Source organism: Podarcis gaigeae (assembly GCF_964106915.1).
Source record: "Podarcis gaigeae genome assembly, chromosome: 3".
In the NCBI taxonomy this organism is placed as follows: Eukaryota; Metazoa; Chordata; class Lepidosauria; order Squamata; family Lacertidae; genus Podarcis; species Podarcis gaigeae.
Window position 1 is genome coordinate 39,039,924 of NC_139680.1, and position 18,028 is coordinate 39,057,951.

An 18,028-nucleotide genomic window follows, 5' to 3' on the forward strand; every position below is an offset into this window, starting at 1 on the left:
AACCAGTATCTCCCAAACAGAATGACTACATTTCCTCAGCATTCAAATAGCAATATTCTTCTCCAAGCACATCCCTTGCTTTTCTAATTGTACTGCAGGATGGTACACATGGCATGGGCAGCTACTGAACAGTACTTATTATATAACTAGTGCTGGATTAAAAAAATCCCACTCAACCCATGGGGTAAGGTGCCTTTCTAAGCAGTTTAAAATGTTTAAAAGACATAGTTGGAGCCTGGACACTCCCTGTTTGAACCTATAAGGAAGGGTTGTAGGTGACTGCTAGACTAGAGCATATTATTTGCATACAGAAGGTTCTAGATTCTGTTTGCAGCATCTCCAGGTACGATGCGGAAACCCTGGAGAGCTACTGCCAATCAGCATTCATAATGCTGAAGTAGATAGCCAATGGCCTGACTTCTCAGTAAAAGGCACTTTCCTATGTTCCTGCGTTCCTAATCTGTCAAGTGCAGAAGTGTTCATGTAAGTTATAACTCACTATATGATGATATAGGTTTGTGTGCACGTGCATGTAGCATCAAAAAACATAGCCCTTCCAGTGCTAGGTCACCTCAACTCCTATAATTTGGTGTTATCAGATCCCAGCAAAAAGGCACATTCGAGACAACAAGGCAGCCTCCCACATTCAGTACCTGTGGCAACCATATCATGCCGTGTACTAAAGGTAATGTTGACTATAGCACTAATTGGGTAAGTCCCTAGGAGTAGTTGCTCATCAGTCAAACAAACGCAGTTGTTTTTCTACCCTTCTTGCTGGAACAGTACATGAATGCTTAAGAGGAACAGGGCACATAAATAAAAGTGCCATAAAAGACCTGTTCTGTGTTAGGAGTCACATCAAATAAAAAAGGAGTGACTATGTACTCAGAGGCCTGGTTCACATGCCGCACTAAACCATAGTTAAAATAAACCACAATTTAATGTGAACAAGCAGTGCTTCACTCTTCCCTTGCTCCTGCTAGGAAACAAACCATGGTATGGCTTGCCTTGTTGTCCAAACCAGGACTTGTGGTTTGTTTCTCTCTGAACAAACCACAAGCGGAAGCCAAGGTTTGTTCTCAGTTTGCCACTCATGGTTTGTTTGAGGAAATAAATCATGAAACCAAGCTCAGATGGCGTGACAAGTCAGATCATGGTTTGTTCCTTGGCAGTGCAGCAGAAGTGGGGGAGAAGTAAAGTGTCATTCATATTAAACCACAGCAAATTTGACTAGAATTTAATACGTCATATGAAGCAGATCAGTGTGCCTTTTCTTCACCTCTGAGTAACCACAAGCAGACCTGAAAGAGCTGGTATGTTCTAAGATAAAGGATTCCAGGGTAAGGGAACATGACTCCTTAAGGAAAGAAGAAGAAGAAGAAGAAGAAGAAGAAGAAGAAGAAGAAGAAGAAGAAGAAGAAGAAGAAGAAGAAGAAGAGTAGTAGTAGTAGTAGTAGTAGTTTGGATTTGATATCCCACTTTATCACTACCTGAAGGAGTCTCAAAGCGGCCAACATTCTCCTTTCCCTTCCTTGCCCACAACAAACACTTTGTGAGGTGAGTGGGGCTGAGAGACTTCAGAGAAGTGTGACTAGCCCAAGATCACCCAGCAGCTGCATGTGGAGGAGCGGAGACGCGAACCCGGTTCACCAGATTACGAGTCTACCGCTCTTAACCACTACACCACACTGCAAGTGTCATCATGTTACATCAACCTCACAGACAATTAACAGTACAAATGTTTAGGATCAGGATATCAATCTTCACTTTTCTGAATGGGAAAAGGAACAACAAATAGTTATGGACTAAACTTGCTTAAAACTGCTCTGCAATGGCAAACATCTGAAGGGAGGGGGAGACACTGAATTGTGCTTTCCATATTCTACTCTGTGGCAAATCTCCTCAATGGCAGGGTGGGGTAGGGAATAGGTTTCAAAAATATTTTAGACTTGTATCATACATTGAAAATCAATAGTTACTTGGTAGACACTTAAGGGGTTCCAAAAAACCCACACGTCAGACAACTTCCTTTTGTGAGTCAGATGATAACTGACCTTCAAAGATACATAAAGAGAGCCTGAGAATAAGTTTGCTTCTTATCATTTTCTAAAGCCATGTATAAATGCATTTAATTTACTGTGCTAGCACTATTGCTTCCTACTCCTACACAGAAGGTGGCGGTTACAGTAGCTCTGTGATAGGATGATGACCCTATCAAGAGGGAGGTGGGGAGAAGGAATCTGGTCTTCTCAGCAGAACAGAAAAGCAAAAACATTTCCCTTGTCTATTTTATGTTGTAGATGGAGGAACTTTCTGCTATTCACATCAGTCTTTGTCTGCCTATGCTACATAATGGTTTAGGCTAAAGTGGCCTAAAGTCAGCCAAGCCTACATGTTTCTTCCAGATCTGTATCTTAAAACTAGGTAATTTCACATTGACATTACTATGCATGTCATATCATGTGTTGTTGTTTTTTTATATAAAAAAAGTGCGGGGAAATTACCCATCTTTTTCCTTCTTCTGTCTTCAGTTCCAGCACACGAAGGCAGGACAGATGGCAGTATTTCGAAGGAAAAGAAAGAAGAACATTAAAGCATACAAACATATTAACTTGCAGTTGATAATATACTCTGCATCTTTCCGCTTTGTTATTTGCCAGGGCAAGTGATTTCCATCATTAAAATTCCTTTCTTCACAAAACGTGAGTGCTCCTTTTCTCTTTCCCTTCCTGGAGTAAAAGAAAGCTCTTCAGCTTTCCCCTCTCTTTCCATCCATTTCCCCTCCCCTCCCCAGGTCACTAATTGCAATTCATCGGGTGCTAATCTGTACCTTTCCCGTGGCAACGAGGAAGCTGGGATTGACTTTGTTTGGCTCTTGTCCAAATCCGGGCCTCAGTAACCTGACCTAATTATCATTCTGACTATGCACACTTCTTGAGGCCATGTCCTGCCATGACACTTTGTAATACTGTCCTCTCTTTGTTTGTCTGACATATCTTCCATGCCAAATATGGAGCTCCTTAGCTGCCCCCGCACACCCATGTGGCTCTCCCAGAACAGCTTTCTTTCTCCTAGCTTGAGATGTACAAGAAGGGAAGGCACCAAAACAAAGACTACGTTTTCTCTCGAAGATAATCATGAAAGTCAAGACTCCATTTCTAGTGCTGCTCAATGTTCAGAGGTAAATAGAAAGAATCTTTGTGTAGGGCCAGGTTCTAAACTAGCTATTTCCCAACATTTATATATTAAATTTGCCAGGTAAGTGAATGATATATATGGAGGCTTCTTTTCCATATGCAGCAGGATATCTTTAATCCTTGTGTAACTGATCTTTATTTCTGGTGGTGATGTGCTGTGAAGTTTTGTCTCCTGGAAACCCAACCAGATGGGCAGGGTATAACAATATTATTATTATTATTAAGTACAACTCCCATCAGCCCTAGCAAGCATGACTAATAGTCAGGGGTCTAGGGAGTTGTTGTTCAACAACATCTGAAGCCAGAGGTTCCCCACATCTGGTCAAAATGTAGGTGTGGGATAACACACTAGTATCATATTGATAAAAACATCAGCACCTGGGGGGAATGATAGAAAGCTTTCTTCAAGGCATGGAAAGGGTCTAGATCAGTGGTTCTCAACCTGTGGGTCCCCAGCAAGGCTAGAGCTCAGGGATGATGGGAGTTGTAGTCCAACAACATCTGGGTACCCACAGGTTGAGAATCGTTGGTCTAGATGGATATTATGGTAGAATGGGGTGGGGAACCTGTAGTCCCCCAAAAGTTGTTGGACTTCATGAGCCCCAGCCAGCCTGGCACATGCTCAGGACTGATGGGAGTTGTAAACTAACATCACCTACAGCATCACAGGTAGATAGTACTGTAGTGGTGAAGAGCACAAGCTGGAATGTCCCCAACTGAAATCTCACCGTAGTCATGAATTAACTAGGATGTCTTAAACAAAACCTGAAAACCTAAATGCATAAAGATGGAGACAATAATAGAGGCCAACCTCCTGCATTACTTGAGCTTGAATGGGATGTTGACCTAGTTCTGCTGAGGCTCCCTCGCATGTCAGCCTCCACCCCAAGTAGAATTACTGTCCACACCACCACATGAGCTCTTGCTGTCCCTTGGGATCCCTGAAAATTTCAGTGCGCTGCAAACAAACCTGTAGTTGTGGGACCACTTATGTGGGTTGTAAAGAACGTGAGTAATAACCTAATGTCCCCAGGGACTTTCTTTTCTGCTGTATGTAAGAAAACACTGCATGTTCCCTTTGATCTTATAGTATGGTAGCACCTACAATTTGGAGCTTCCTGCCTATCACTTTCGGAAAGGTGGAGCAACAGATAGAGGAGAGGAAAAGGGAGGTGACAGAGGAAGAGGTATTGGCAGGGTCTACAGTCTCATACTGTCTTGAAGTGCCAATTTAGAAATACTTTTGTCTAAACTAACCTCTCTACCGGCTTTCAAAACTGATTGAAATCACTAAAAATTATACCACTTAAAAAATAAATCACTAAACTGTTTACATAGAGTGGAGTTCAACACACTGCTAAGGAGATTGTAATAATAATAATAATAATAATAATAATAATAATAATAATAATAATAATTTATTATTTGTACCCTGCCCATCTGGTTGGGTTTCCCCAGCCACTCTGGGCGGCTTCCAACAAAGATAAAAGATACACTGAAATGTCACATATTAAAAACTTCCCTGAACAGGGCTGCCTTCAGATGTCTTCTGAATGTCAGGTAGATGTTTATCGCTTTGACATCTGATGGGAGGGCGTTCCACAGGGTGGGCACCACTACCGAGAAGGCCCTCTGCCTGGTTCCCTGTAACTTGGCCTCTCACAGTGAGGGAACCGCCAGAAGGCCCTCGGAGCTGGACCTCAGTGTCCAGTATCCTTCAGATATACTGGACCGAGGCCGTTTAGGGCTTTAAAGGTCAGCACCAACACTTTGAATTGTGCTCGGAAACGTACTGGGAGCCAATGTAGGTCTTTCAAGACCAGTGTTATATGGTCTCGGCGGCCGCTCCCAGTCACCAGTCTAGCTGCTGCATTCTGGATTAGTTGTAGTTTCCGGGTCACCTTCAAAGGTAGCCCCACGTAGAGCGCATTACAGTAGTCCAAGCAGGAGATAACCAGAGCATGTTCCATCAGTGCAAGCATTTCTGTTCTCCATCAGAACCATCTCCCCTCCTCTCCGCCCCACCCCCGACTGGTGTCCCAGGGCTTCTCCAGAGGGAGAGGCATGGAGGGGGGGGGAACTGGGGGAGAGTCCCATTGTGTTAGCAGGAGTCCTTGCACTGGCTTCTGCTAGCCGAATGGATGATTTGAATCTGGTCCCCAGAGAATAATAAAAGGACACACAGCAACATTCAGAAAAATTCCCCAAAGCCAAATAAACACAGAACAAAGCTACAGATCACAGAGAAAACTGATTAGAAGATTCTGAAATGCTAATCTACAACAAAATGTTTCCTAGAATAAAATGCCTTATTTGCTTCCTTAGTGAGAAGGGAACACTTACCCTAACTAGAAAGTGAATAACGTTATCACTTACCTAAATCCTAATACACGGATTTCTTTGAATCCTGCAAGTTTCTCAAATATCTTTTGCATCTATTAAACAGAGAGGGAAAAAAGTTAATTATATGTTCATTCTTCTGTCAGGGGAACTAACAGATGTTAGCTAAATAAGCATTTACTCCCAGCAGAGCCTATTCTAGCATTTGTAAAACAGAACTTTGGAATTCAGAAAGACCATTGGGGAATTTGCTTTCGTTGCATGGTTAGTGGAGACCTTAATTAAGCATTTTAACTTGGACATGCTGAGATACTGTTTAGATTAATGGACAAAGCCCTGCAATGTTGCAGCTTTTCTCACCTAGTGAGCCTGTATGCATTATTTGTATTGGTGATCGCAATAAGGTTACAGAGGGCATTGTTTAAGCCCAGGGCCTTGGTTTCCAGGGCCAGAATTTCCTCCAGTTTACATGAAGCAATATGAGAGTTTGACTTCCTCTCAGCATGTGCAGAACACCAAACTCCACTATCAGCCTCTTTAGTCACTTTATGGTTTTTGATGCATCCTTAAACACATAAAGCGAATGAGGTAGGAACATGTGTTTGCAAACAAATGCATCACGGTGGCTCACTTTATCAGGGAGCCCGGTTTCGGTAAAGCTGTTTAGAGTACACTTAGTAATAAATCTAAGTTGGTTACCACATTGTGATATAAGCTGGGAAACCATATGACCTGAGCTTTGAGACCTAAGATCAGGGCATTTTGCTGCCAGAGGCAATGGGTAATAGGGTGTCCTCTCCCCATTACCTGGAATGACAATGAAATCTGATTTCACCACTGCTGGCAGAACACTGTTCACCACTGAAAGGCTAGCCAAGAGAAGCAAAAGGCTAGCAGGGGTGTGTGCGCAGGATACATGGCGCATGCTCTTCAGTCCTCCCAACACCCCTCTACTGCCAATAATCTGTTACCCGGGTGGTTGTTTCACACCACCTAACAGTAGGCAGTGGGTGGGTGTGCCTTCCTGGCATTCATTTATAATACTTGTGTCCCACCTCTCCCTGCACTTGTGGCAGTTAAATCCCATAAAAGAATTTAACCAAAGGGTTGAAGCAAAACACTTCTTTAGTTCATGAATGACCAACTTCCTACATCCACAAATCATTATTAGAAAAGGCTTCCACTGTGTTACACAACAATCACTTCCTACACCTGATAAATGACATAAGGCAGTTTATTTCCAGTGACTAAGTGATGGGTATATATGGAGACACTATAAAGTGGGATGCAGGAGATAATGGCTGAACCTCATACATGGATGATGCAGAGAAATAAAAGCCCACCCAAGTAAGCCAACCAATCTAATGGCCTTCTACTAAATCCACCGGCTTATAATGCAGCCTAATTATCCATCCTAGCCCACTTGCTCAGGAAGCGGCTATTGCTGTTGCTACCTAATTAGCCCTTGAATGATACTGTGCATAATACAAATGACAGAAAAATTATTAGGTACTTTGTTTCAGTAGATCAGGTTGTGCTGACAGTAATGGGGAGGAGGGAACAATGACAGAGAATGGCTACGTTGCCTTTCTGACATCACTCTTTTGTGGAAGATGCCCTCAGTGCCCTCCCTTATTGAGTCGGCCAGATTCCTTGCTACGCTCAACACAGCCCATTGTCTTCCGCTCTCCTTCTGGGCCAAATGCACACTACTGCTGCACAGAGGGCAAAGCATGTAGTGGGCGCTCTTCCATATTCTTGCCCTTGAAAGCTAGGTGAGGGCAAGTGACCAACATTAACATCAGAGAAGAGGAGTAGGGCTCTGAGGACTGGCCGTGAGTTCCCTGCTCCAATGTGGACCTTGGAAGGAGCTTGATGACAATGAGGCTGCCTTTGCAATACTCCTTCCTTATTTATTTTATTCTATTTACCCCACATGTGACTGCATATTTGTGTTCCAGGTAAGTTGGCACTAGCTTCTTAGCTGGGTATCTTGAATGCCTGATCTTGAGGTACCCATTCAATACCTAAACTCTGTGGACTCTGTGGACCTTCCTCCTGGCTGAGAGAGGTCTCCTCCCTTTTGAACTTCTGGCACTTGGAGAAGACCTTTTTATTTCAGCAGGTATTTAAAGTACAGTGGTACCTCCAGTTGCAGACGGGATCCATTCTGGAACTCTGGTTGGATCCCCAGGTTTCCGCAACTGGAGGGACTGCTTCTGCGCACACACGTGTGGCGGTAGAGCGCTTCTGCACATGTGTGTGTGGCAAAAACGCGGAAAGAGACTTCTGGGTTTGCGGCCTACGTATCCCGAAGTTTACATAAGCTTTTCTGATGTTGTGGTTAATTGTAACCTATTTTATCTAACTTATTTCTTTTGTATCTTTATTGACCTAGAGACTACAGTGTATATAAATTGTGGAAATAGAAAGAATAAATATATAAATAGTGCTTCTCTTTCCAAGCAAAACCAGTACTACAGCGGCAGCTCTTTACAAACATACTACAGGATCTTGAAAACACAAATCACAGAAGGCTTTTCAGGTATAAGTTAATAACTTTATGGCTATCCGAAAGAATCCTCCCATACTGAGGCAAGTAAAGTAAACATTTGCTAAGCTTCATTTTCCCATGGGAAGCTTAGATTGATTATGGGCCATTATTATTATTATTATTATTATTATTATTATTATTATTATTCTCTTGGTTGCCATTTCTTGGTTAATATTTTGTGTTAAACACTGTGGTACATATACTATACATGCCCAATCATCTTCTTTTTTGTATTTATAGTCCACCATAAATAGACCTTCAGGATTACTGACCATCAGGAACACAGACTGATGATCAAATGGTAACTTACCAGAGGTGCTTATAACTACTTGAAATGCTGGCTGTCTTTGAGTTGGATTGGATGAAACCACTCCCCTGACCTGGTCCATCACATGGAGGACAGCAAGTGCACTCCCCATTGACCTGGCACACCTGCCTCTCCTTCAATTACCCCACACATCCCAATACTGCCTAAGTGTATGTAATCCAAAAATGAAGGTCAAAAAACACTCGGTCAACCTCCTGGAAAAATACAATACCCAACTGTGCAATTTTGACTTAAGAACAGTGGTTGTACTTAGATGTTCTGTCCATGCATGGCCATTCCTCTCCTTCTCATGATGGGCTGGATCAGGGGAAAGGGAGCAGCCTATCAGCCAAGTGGGCAGGAGAACCACTGTTTTGTTCAACAGTCAAAAGAGGTACCCCCTTATTCTTGGAATATGTGCTGCAATGGCAATGCAGCGAACATGTCAGTTAATTTCCCCCTCTTTGTCATGGAAGTGGTGGCAGGGTAGCTACAGACCTTGCCATGAATAATGAGATCTGTCGCTATCTATTTTGCATCAAAAGCTAGAGAATTGAGAGCATTGTATTTGGTTAGCATTGCCCACTGCATTCTTATATTTTCTTTCTGGAGGAGGCCAATGAGTCTAGGCATGAAAGACAGAGCTGTGAACAATTTCATTGATGAATTCTTCATCTCAAGAACAAAGCTGCAGGCCCTTCAAAGCAGTCAGTGGCAATTTCAGTCAATACATATACATTTGGACTGAAATTATAGATTGATAGATACATGCAAACACACACTTTCCCCGTTATTATTCATACACCTCTCTCAAAACTTGTTTAAAAGCTGTTGGACTGTCAGTTTATTAGTTCTCAGATCTCAGTAGGGTGTTTTACAATGTGGAAAGTTTACCCACAACTTTGCATAAAAAATTGTGTTACATTCTAGGAAGAGGTTATTTGAAGTTTTTTCCAAACGCACTTCGAATAAGCACTGCATTTGCAAAGGATTTAAGAATTCAAAAGGCAAAGTGAATACCCCAAAGCAGCATTCCCACAACACCTCCCTCCTCACTTGCCATACTGACTTTTGCTTAACTTTCAACTAAGCAACCTTCAGATCATTAATTGCTGGCTATTAAATAGCTAATGAAGCATGCAATTAGCCTTAGTAATGATATAAACATGCCATCTCTCCTCTAACTCAGAGGAAATGGGATAATGCCCAAATGAATAGAGGAGAATGTGTGATTTTGGGTCCCCTGGCAGCTTCCTTTGAAAAGTAGTTCAGACAACAGTGGCTAATTTCATTCAACATTCGTATTTAGATTGCTCATTAGGTTTATTGTTGAAATGAAATCGCTACAAAGTACTGTACATTAATTCCTGATGAGGCTCAAATGACTTTTCCTAATGGTGTGTAGTACGACTAATGCTCTCTGCTGACTGGGTATCTCTATAGTCTGTCTTATGCTGCTGAGGAAATGCTGGCAATGGGGGAACAGATGCTTAAACCACTTGAGGCGAAGGAGTGCAGCACAGTGGTATAGGCCTCGCATAGGCCTGTACCATCTCAGAGCATGCCCAGAGGATTTGAGCTAGAAGCATCTTCCTGTTAAGTTTGTTTGTTTGCTTTTTTCTTTTCTTTTTTACAAGCACACATAGTTTTATTATTTTGTCTATTTATTTAAACTGTTAAATAATGGTGCTGGAGGAGACTCTTGAGAGTCCCATGGACTGCAAGAAGATCAAACCTATTCATTCTGAAGGAAATCAGCCCTGAGTGCTCACTGGAAGGACAGATCGTGAAGCTGAGGCTCCAATATTTGGCCGCTTCATGAGAAGAGAAGACTCCCTGGAAAAGACCCCAAAGTTGGGAAAGATGGAGGGCACAAGGAGAAGGGGACAACAGAGGACGAGATGGTTGGACAGTGTTCTAGAAGCTACCAACATGAGCCTGACCAAACAGCAGGAGGCAGTGGAAGCAGGAGTGCCTGGTGTGCTCTGGTCCATGGGGTCACAAAGAGTCGGACATGACTAAACGACAACATTTAAAATATTCATATGCCACCTTTCATTATCAAATCTCAGGGCAGTTTACAGAAAATATTAAAACAGTAGTAAATTAAAGATAGCAATCCACATCAGAAAAAATAGAAAACACATCACTAAAGGCTAAATCTGCAAGGGGGACTGTGAGTGTGCCGGGAAACTATCTTGCCTCAGTAACAAACTGGATGAGAGCCAACAAATTGAAGCTCAATCCAGATAAGACTGAGGCACCAAGTGGTTTCCTAGACTTGATGGATGAGAGGTGGCCTGTTCTTGATGGGGCTACACTTTCTCTGAAGGAGAGGCACATAGTTTTAGGGTACTTCTAGATTAATTGCTGTCACTTGAGGCTCAGGTGGCCTTGGTGTCAGGGAGTGTCTTCCATTAGCTTTGGCTGGTGACCCAGTTGTGCCCCATCTGGACAGGGATAGCCTAACTTCTGTCATCTATGTTTTGGTAACCTCTAGGTTAGATTACTGCAATGCATTATATGTGGGGCTACCTTCGAAGACAGTTCATAAATTTCAAGGTGACAAATTGAAATTGCAGAGTTTTGAGAAATTAAAAGATAAAGTGCGAGACTGGCTTCATTATTATCAAATAAGGGAGGCTTACAATATGGATAAAAAAATTGGCTTCCAGGTGGAAAAATCAAAATTGGAAACAGAACTGTTAGATCCCAAAACTAAGATACTATCAAGAATGTATAACTTGCTGTTGAAATGGAATACGCAGGATGAAACGGTTAAATCTGCTATGATTAAATGGGCACAAGATGTTGGACATGACATAATGTTTGCTGACTGGGAACAGTTGTGGACCACAGGTATGAAATTCATGGCATGTAATGCCTTAAGAGAGAATATTATGAAAATGATATACAGGTGGTACATGACACCAGTCAAGCTTGCAAAAATTTATCATTTGTCCGATAATAAATGTTGGAAATGTAAAGAGAATGAAGGTACATTCTTTCACCTTTGGTGGACGTGCCCAAGGATTAAGGCTTTCTGGGAGATGATCTATAATGAAATGAAAAAGGTATTTAAATATACCTTCCTGAAGAAACCAGAGGCCTTTCTCCTGGGCATGGTCGGCCAATTGGTGCCAAAGAAGGATAGAACTTTCTTTATGTACGCTACAACAGCAGCAAGAATACTCATCGCAAAGTATTGGAAGACACAAGATTTACCCACCCTGGAAGAATGGCAGGGACCAGGGAAAAGAGACGGCGGAAGAAGATTGGAAGAAATTTAAGGACTATCTTAAGAAACATTGTAAGATTATTGAATGTTAGAACAATGTTGATTTAGAAATTAAGGGGTTTCTAGCTGTAATGATTATGTAATTAAGAAAAGAAAGATCAAAAATTAAACAGACATTTGGGGAAGGCGCTGACCGGAAGTCCAGGATTTGCTGAATTAACTATGTGAATTGGAATACCAAAAAGGGAGGTGTGAGGAGGTCAGGGAAATAAGTAAATGAAATCTAAGATATGAAAAGATTGATTTGTTTTTAACTGTTTTCTATTTATTCTTTCTGTATTTCGCATTTTTTTATATGTATCTTTGTACTTTTTGTATTTTTCCTTTTTCTTCTTTTTTATTCTGTAACTTTTTTCTCTTTGTAAAACTTTAATATCTATCTTTTTTTTTTTTTTAAAAAAAATGAAGACAGTTCATAAATTTCTGCAGGTGTAGAATTCAGCAGCCAAGTTGCTCACCGGGACAAGACTGCACTGGCTGCCAATTAGTTTCTGGGCCCAATTCAAGATGGCTCAGCATTGCCATACCTCAAGGACCACATCTCCTGCAGCTAATCCAGACCCTGTGATCATCATAAGACCCTTCCTCGTGTGCCCCCTTCACAAGAGGTCTAGAGGGTGGCAACATGAGAGCGGGCCTTTTCTGCAATGGTTCCCTGTGGAATGGTCTCCCCATGGAGACTGGTCTGGCACCTTTATTGCATACCTTTAGGTGCCAGGTGAAAACATTCCATCTCTCCCAGGCCTTTGGCAAATTAAATATTTTATGGCCTTTTAAACTGGGAGGGTATTGTTTTGTTTGTAACTATGTTAATTATTTTTGTGTTTTTATATGGAAAACCATCTTTGATCCTCAGATGAAGGTTGGTGTGTGTGTGTGTGTGTGTGTGTGTGTGTGTGAGATCAGCAAATGCTTGGTGAAATAAATGTCTTTAGCAGATGTCAAAATACAGGTAAGGTCAATACCTGTCATATTTAGGAAGAAGGAATTCCAAAGGCTGGGCTCCACAATGGAAAACACCACATCATGTTCACACAGCATAATCTAAATGGCTAAACAGGCTTTTAGAGGTCTCCTTCCAAACCAAATTTTCCCAAAATGCATGAACAGGCATCAGCTAAGGGATAATGAAGAACCACCCCATGAGAATTGATCCTTTTCACAATGTGGGTCAGCTCAACCCCCTTCTCCCCTGGTGAGTTTTAAGCAGCAGCTTGACACAATCACTTTTGTGATCTCCCTGATACATCTAAAGATGAAGTAAGTGTGTGTGTCAACATGGTGTTCTCCAGGGCCACATCATTTCTACCCCACAAGATGATCACCACCTCACTGTTCCTCCTGCTACCATATCTATAAACAGCAACAGAGAATGTACAGTTCATATAATTTGCGCACACCTAAGTATTCAACCCTGAACACAACCAACCAATCACATATTGTGGGACCTGTCAGGTACTTGACCACCTCCTCCTTCAACCCTGCAGTCTCAGGTAGGCAACCAAAACAGGAAGTCTGAATCTTTAGGCAACCATAGATGCATAGGAGCCAACTTCTAGGGGCTATGGGACCTTCAGCCCCCATTAGAAAGTATTTGAGGGGGCTGCCCCCCAAAGTTGATGGGCATTCCCATTCAAATGGTGTGTGTGGACTGCATCATTTGATCAATTATGTGGGGCAGGGCCTACCTGGGCCCCCACAATATTTTATTCAAGTTGGCACCCCTGCATGAATGGCTGTTGGCTTAATGGCTCACAAATTGTGCAGGGTACCTTTGCAGTGTTGGACGTAAGAGTTAGGAGCAAGCGGTGTTCTCTATTTTGAATGACTGAATTTTTAAACTAACTGAGGTTCCAACTGATATAAAGAGCAATTACCATAAGGCCAGAATGTCGTCACTGTTACTACTTCCTGACAGCTAGCGTGGTCCAGGGTAGTAGAGCGTCAACCGGTTTCTGTGAAATGTGGGTTCAGGTTCTGGTGCTGGGTTATCAGGCAAACTGGTTCTTGGACACAGTGCCTATGTACTTTAAACCTTGCTAAAACCAAGGACTGGTGTTTTTAATTAGTTTGTATGGCAGAAAGCTCTTTACTTAGCTTAGCATCTCGATATTGATTTGACACTGGCATGCACATGTACAAAACTGTGGACTGAACAGTTGGCATGGACTGATGCATCTTCCCCACTGAAACATGGGGCTGCTTATCATTTGCTGAAAGAACAAGACCTTCCCGTATCAAATCAATGAGGTTTAAAAGCGCTTAACTTGCCTATATTGAGCACTTCATTATTTCCTTGCAAATCTGAACTACTTGGGAAACACAAAACTAAGCAACTTCCCACAGATTTCAGTCTAAATAATTTCACTACTCTATATCAACACACAGCAAAGCAGACAACAGACACATTTCTTATTTATCACTGTCTATAATGTCCCACTAAATAAACCCAAACCAAACCAACCCTCTAATCAAACAAGCGTAAGTTGTATTGTCATTGAATAACTGAGCGCTCTTACTTGAAGCTGAAATTTTTCAGCTAGTTTCTGGTACTGAGGAGATGTAGGATCACTCAGTTCTGGAGTATACTCCTGGTCAGTGAGGGTCACACTGAACTCCACCATCTGCTCCACAGGACGTTCGGGGACTATGTTCGGGACCTCTGGCTTTGGCTCCTGAGAAAAACAGGAGAGGAAATGAGTTTCCATCCTACCTGGGCAACACCCAGTATCCTGTATACTGAAAGTGAACTCATTCTCTGACTGCCAATCTTATGCGATCAAAACTGCACCATCCACACACAAGACAGAGGTATTAACCTGTGAGGTTAGCAGAAGCATGCACATGCACACACAAACTTTGGGAAAGGAGACAAAGTAAAAGGAGAAAAAAGTTGAAGGTTCTGGGGGGGAGGAGGAGGAGGAGGAGGAGGGGGAGAAGAAGAAGAAGAAGAAGAAGAAGAAGAAGAAGAAGAAGAAGAAGAAGAAGAAGAAGAAGAAGAAGAAAAACTAGAGAAGGGGAATGGAATACTGGCTGGCTTGTGCTTCAAGCCAGCACTCCACACTACAACACCTTGTTGCAGAACTCACTAATATTATTTAGTTCTATATTTTAAAGAAATTTTGTGTGATATTTCTTAAAGATGCATGCACATGTCATTTAAAAATAACTGGGCACAGAATATACACCAACTGATTTTGCATTAAAAGGCTGGATACAGCACTAATCTCTAAAATAATGAATATTTATGTGTATATGAATATGCATATTAGTTACAACTTCCTAGAAAACTGTCAGCATGCAAATGTCTATATTTTCCCATGTTCAGAAATCCCTGTAGAAGCAACATCTCCCAGTCGTAGATTGATACAATCAGTAACAGCATCACAACAAGGAGATGTACCAGTCACTGCTATTTTCAGCTGAGACTTTTCCAATAATAAGTCAAGTGGGGTGCCCTTAGTGGTACTGATGCCAGCCACCAGTTTGCTTGGGTCTTCCCTTGGGTTGGTGGGTAGGGCTACTGTGATGATTTGACAGGATGTAAAAAATATGTAAGTTTAAATAACATCTATCCCAATACTTCATTCCCTCACTGCCCAGCTATGCTGCAAAAACTGAGAGGTGCATCCCATAATAACTTGTAATGGCACAGAGGATGCTCTGGTGAGTCTGAAGACTACAGCCGAAGATTTGTAGCATCCTCTATGACAATGAAAGGGCTATTGGGGAGCACATCGCAAAATGCACACAGCTTTGCTAATGACCCTAAACATACAGGTTTCTAGAATGATTGCATGAATGGTATGGGCAAGTTGCAATGGTCCTGACTGCAACATACAATGGATCAAGGTATGCCCAGCTCATGGCTTTGTGGTTACTTTGTGTATACCAGCCAGTATTTCAAAGTATTCCTTACATGAATTCCTGGCGGGCTTTTTCCCTCGACCAATGTTTCCTCAATGCCTTTTCCCTCATTCCCAGAAGCTAGAAAAGAAAACTTTGATTTGTTTTCCCACCCCTTTCATAGCAAAGCATAGGCTTCTGTTTGTGTAATGGGAATGGATTATGCAATAAGGTCAAAAAGCCTTGATTAACATTGGTGGGTGAAACCTTTGCTTTAAAGCCATTTCAAATGACCATTATTTTCCACAAGCGTGGGCAGGAAGCATCATTCACAATTAGCTCACAGGAGAGACGCTAATACAACATTTACATCATAACTGAAGTGAATATAGAGAAAACCTAATGGCTTTCTCTAATGGCACACAAGTCACTGAGTCAGAAAACCAAGAGCAATTGGCTAGTGATATGGAATGTTAATGTGCCCTCACCTTCACAGGAACTTTGGTGTCGTCGACAACAGGGCCTGTAGGGGCTGCTGTGTGCAGTAAAGGTAGAGAGGGGTTAAAAACAGGTGTGGGAGTTCTTTCTTTGCCCAAGAAGCAAATAATGTGAATTAGCAAAATAACAGAATCAATTTGAACCTAAGAAATGAATTAAAATATACATTTACCTCTTGTGATGTATATAATTCAAGAGAAACAAAGGCACAGATTGGGGTGACAATATTATGCACACTAATTTAAGAGTAAGACTCACTGAATTCACCATGAGTTAGAACTTCACTTTAAAGGCCAAACGACATGTGCCACCATTCAGGCAATTAACAATTACGTAAAGGATGTTTTGAAGTAAATAGTAGGCATAAGGGCCCCAATTCAGATCAGGAGCTTGACTGGGGTGGGACTGTAGGGGCTTTAAGCCTCTGTTCCTCTGCTGTAGCCCCAATCCAGATTAAGAGCCCTGTACTTACTATTTGCACTAGAAGAAAGACTGTTGGTGCAAGTGGAAGGTTTTATTTCATTGCAAATAGCAGGTACACAGGGGCCCAACACAGACTAGAACCATAGCAATGGACAAAAGTTTTGAACCCCCTACAACCCTGCTAGGATCACATTCCAAAATGGCCCCTTCAGTGCTGCCATTTAGTTTTTGAAAGCCATTCGTGCAGTTGCATGAACAATAGCATCACCTTCAACAACATACCATCAAACCCCATCCAGATGAAATTCTGTGTTGCCAATTTCCTGCCTGATTATTTCTTTTAGCAAACCCCAGCAGCTTTCCTGAGAAGTATTTTACAGCAGAAACAAGATGAATAGTGCACAGTTAAACACTCTGGTTCAAGCACTGAAAGCTCAGTTTGTAGCTACGGGAAAGATATGAGACTTATAATCCAAACATATGCCATTAGCATATTTCACTTGTGACACCCATTATATTTCAGAGTTCTGAACAACAAGTAACAATAATACTCAGGGTTAATGGATAGAAGCACATATGGCATCTTTTACTTTACCTGTAGCAACAGAAGGTTCTTCAATTTTTTTGCCACTAGTTTTCTCTGTAGAAATTTCCTCTTTTCTATCAGAAATAAAGAAGGAACACTGTAAATTATGCAGTGAAGATGAAAGGAACAGGAATTGTTTCCTCTTTGACATACAGATTAAAGCCTTGATTCAACTAGGTATTCTCTAAAGTTCTATTGGTCTCAATAGGATAATGAATCTTCTATTTCATTCCTCTTTGCACTTACATCAGTGGAACTTAAAACTGCTTATGTTGGCTGGGCAGGTGCCTTAGTTTTATAGACGCAGCCCAAATAATGGAATAAATGCTTCTAAATACCCCCCCAATAATTAAAACATTTCTGTCAATAGTAACAACAACAACAACACTATCCATGAATGAATCAGTCTGTTTCTGGTCTCTGTCAATTTTACAAGTTGTTTATTCATAATTCAATGCCATCCTGTTTCTTAAAAAAAAAAAATCCATACAAAAATTTATATTTATATATTTGTTTTTTCACAAATGATTTAAATACATTTTCTATCTCAAAGTAAATTTTTCTAAACACATTGGGTGAGATTCAACTAATGAGTCCTATCAGTGGAGGTCCTACACAAAGGGCTTGCACAACTTGCTTTCCCCTCATCTCTACCCCCCACCCTCCCAAAATTGGCTCAAGGTGGGGATGGGGGAAATCCCCAGAACAGGTATTGTTCCATCCGGCAATGTTTACTGTGGTATCGAGTTCCTTCCATTTTATCCTAGAATATACATTTAAAATGTGTATGTCCTTAAAACCAAGAGCTACAGCGCAAAATTCAGAGAAGTGTGAAATCCAAAGCCCTGTAGAACGCCCTCCCATCAGATGTCAAGGAAATAAACAACTAGTTGACTTTTAGAAAACTTCTGAAGGCAGCCATGTTTAGGAAAGTTTTTAATGTTTGATGTTATCGTGTTTTTAATATTACATGGACTTG

General features: G+C 41.5%; 1 protein-coding gene and 1 long non-coding RNA gene across 8 annotated transcripts in view; one reads left to right on the forward strand and one right to left on the reverse strand.

Annotated features, from left to right (window-relative positions):
- Positions 1-18,028, reverse strand: part of IMPG1 (interphotoreceptor matrix proteoglycan 1) — a 70,461-nt gene that overhangs the window by 27,239 nt on the left and 25,194 nt on the right. For all 7 annotated transcript variants that reach the window (XM_083730125.1, XM_083730126.1, XM_083730123.1 and 4 more), the window contains 5 exons: positions 17,059-17,123; positions 16,031-16,077; positions 14,216-14,371; positions 5,574-5,632; positions 2,505-2,525 (listed from right to left, as the gene is read on the reverse strand). In XM_083730125.1, coding sequence (XP_083586251.1) covers positions 2,505-2,525; positions 5,574-5,632; positions 14,216-14,371; positions 16,031-16,077; positions 17,059-17,123 — 348 coding nt within the window. The remainder of the gene's footprint in view (positions 1-2,504; positions 2,526-5,573; positions 5,633-14,215; positions 14,372-16,030; positions 16,078-17,058; positions 17,124-18,028) is intronic.
- LOC310840730 lies at positions 348-2,701 on the forward strand. Its single transcript, XR_014562055.1, has 3 exons — positions 348-483; positions 2,301-2,424; positions 2,532-2,701. It is a non-coding gene; the product is annotated as an uncharacterized lncRNA (long non-coding RNA).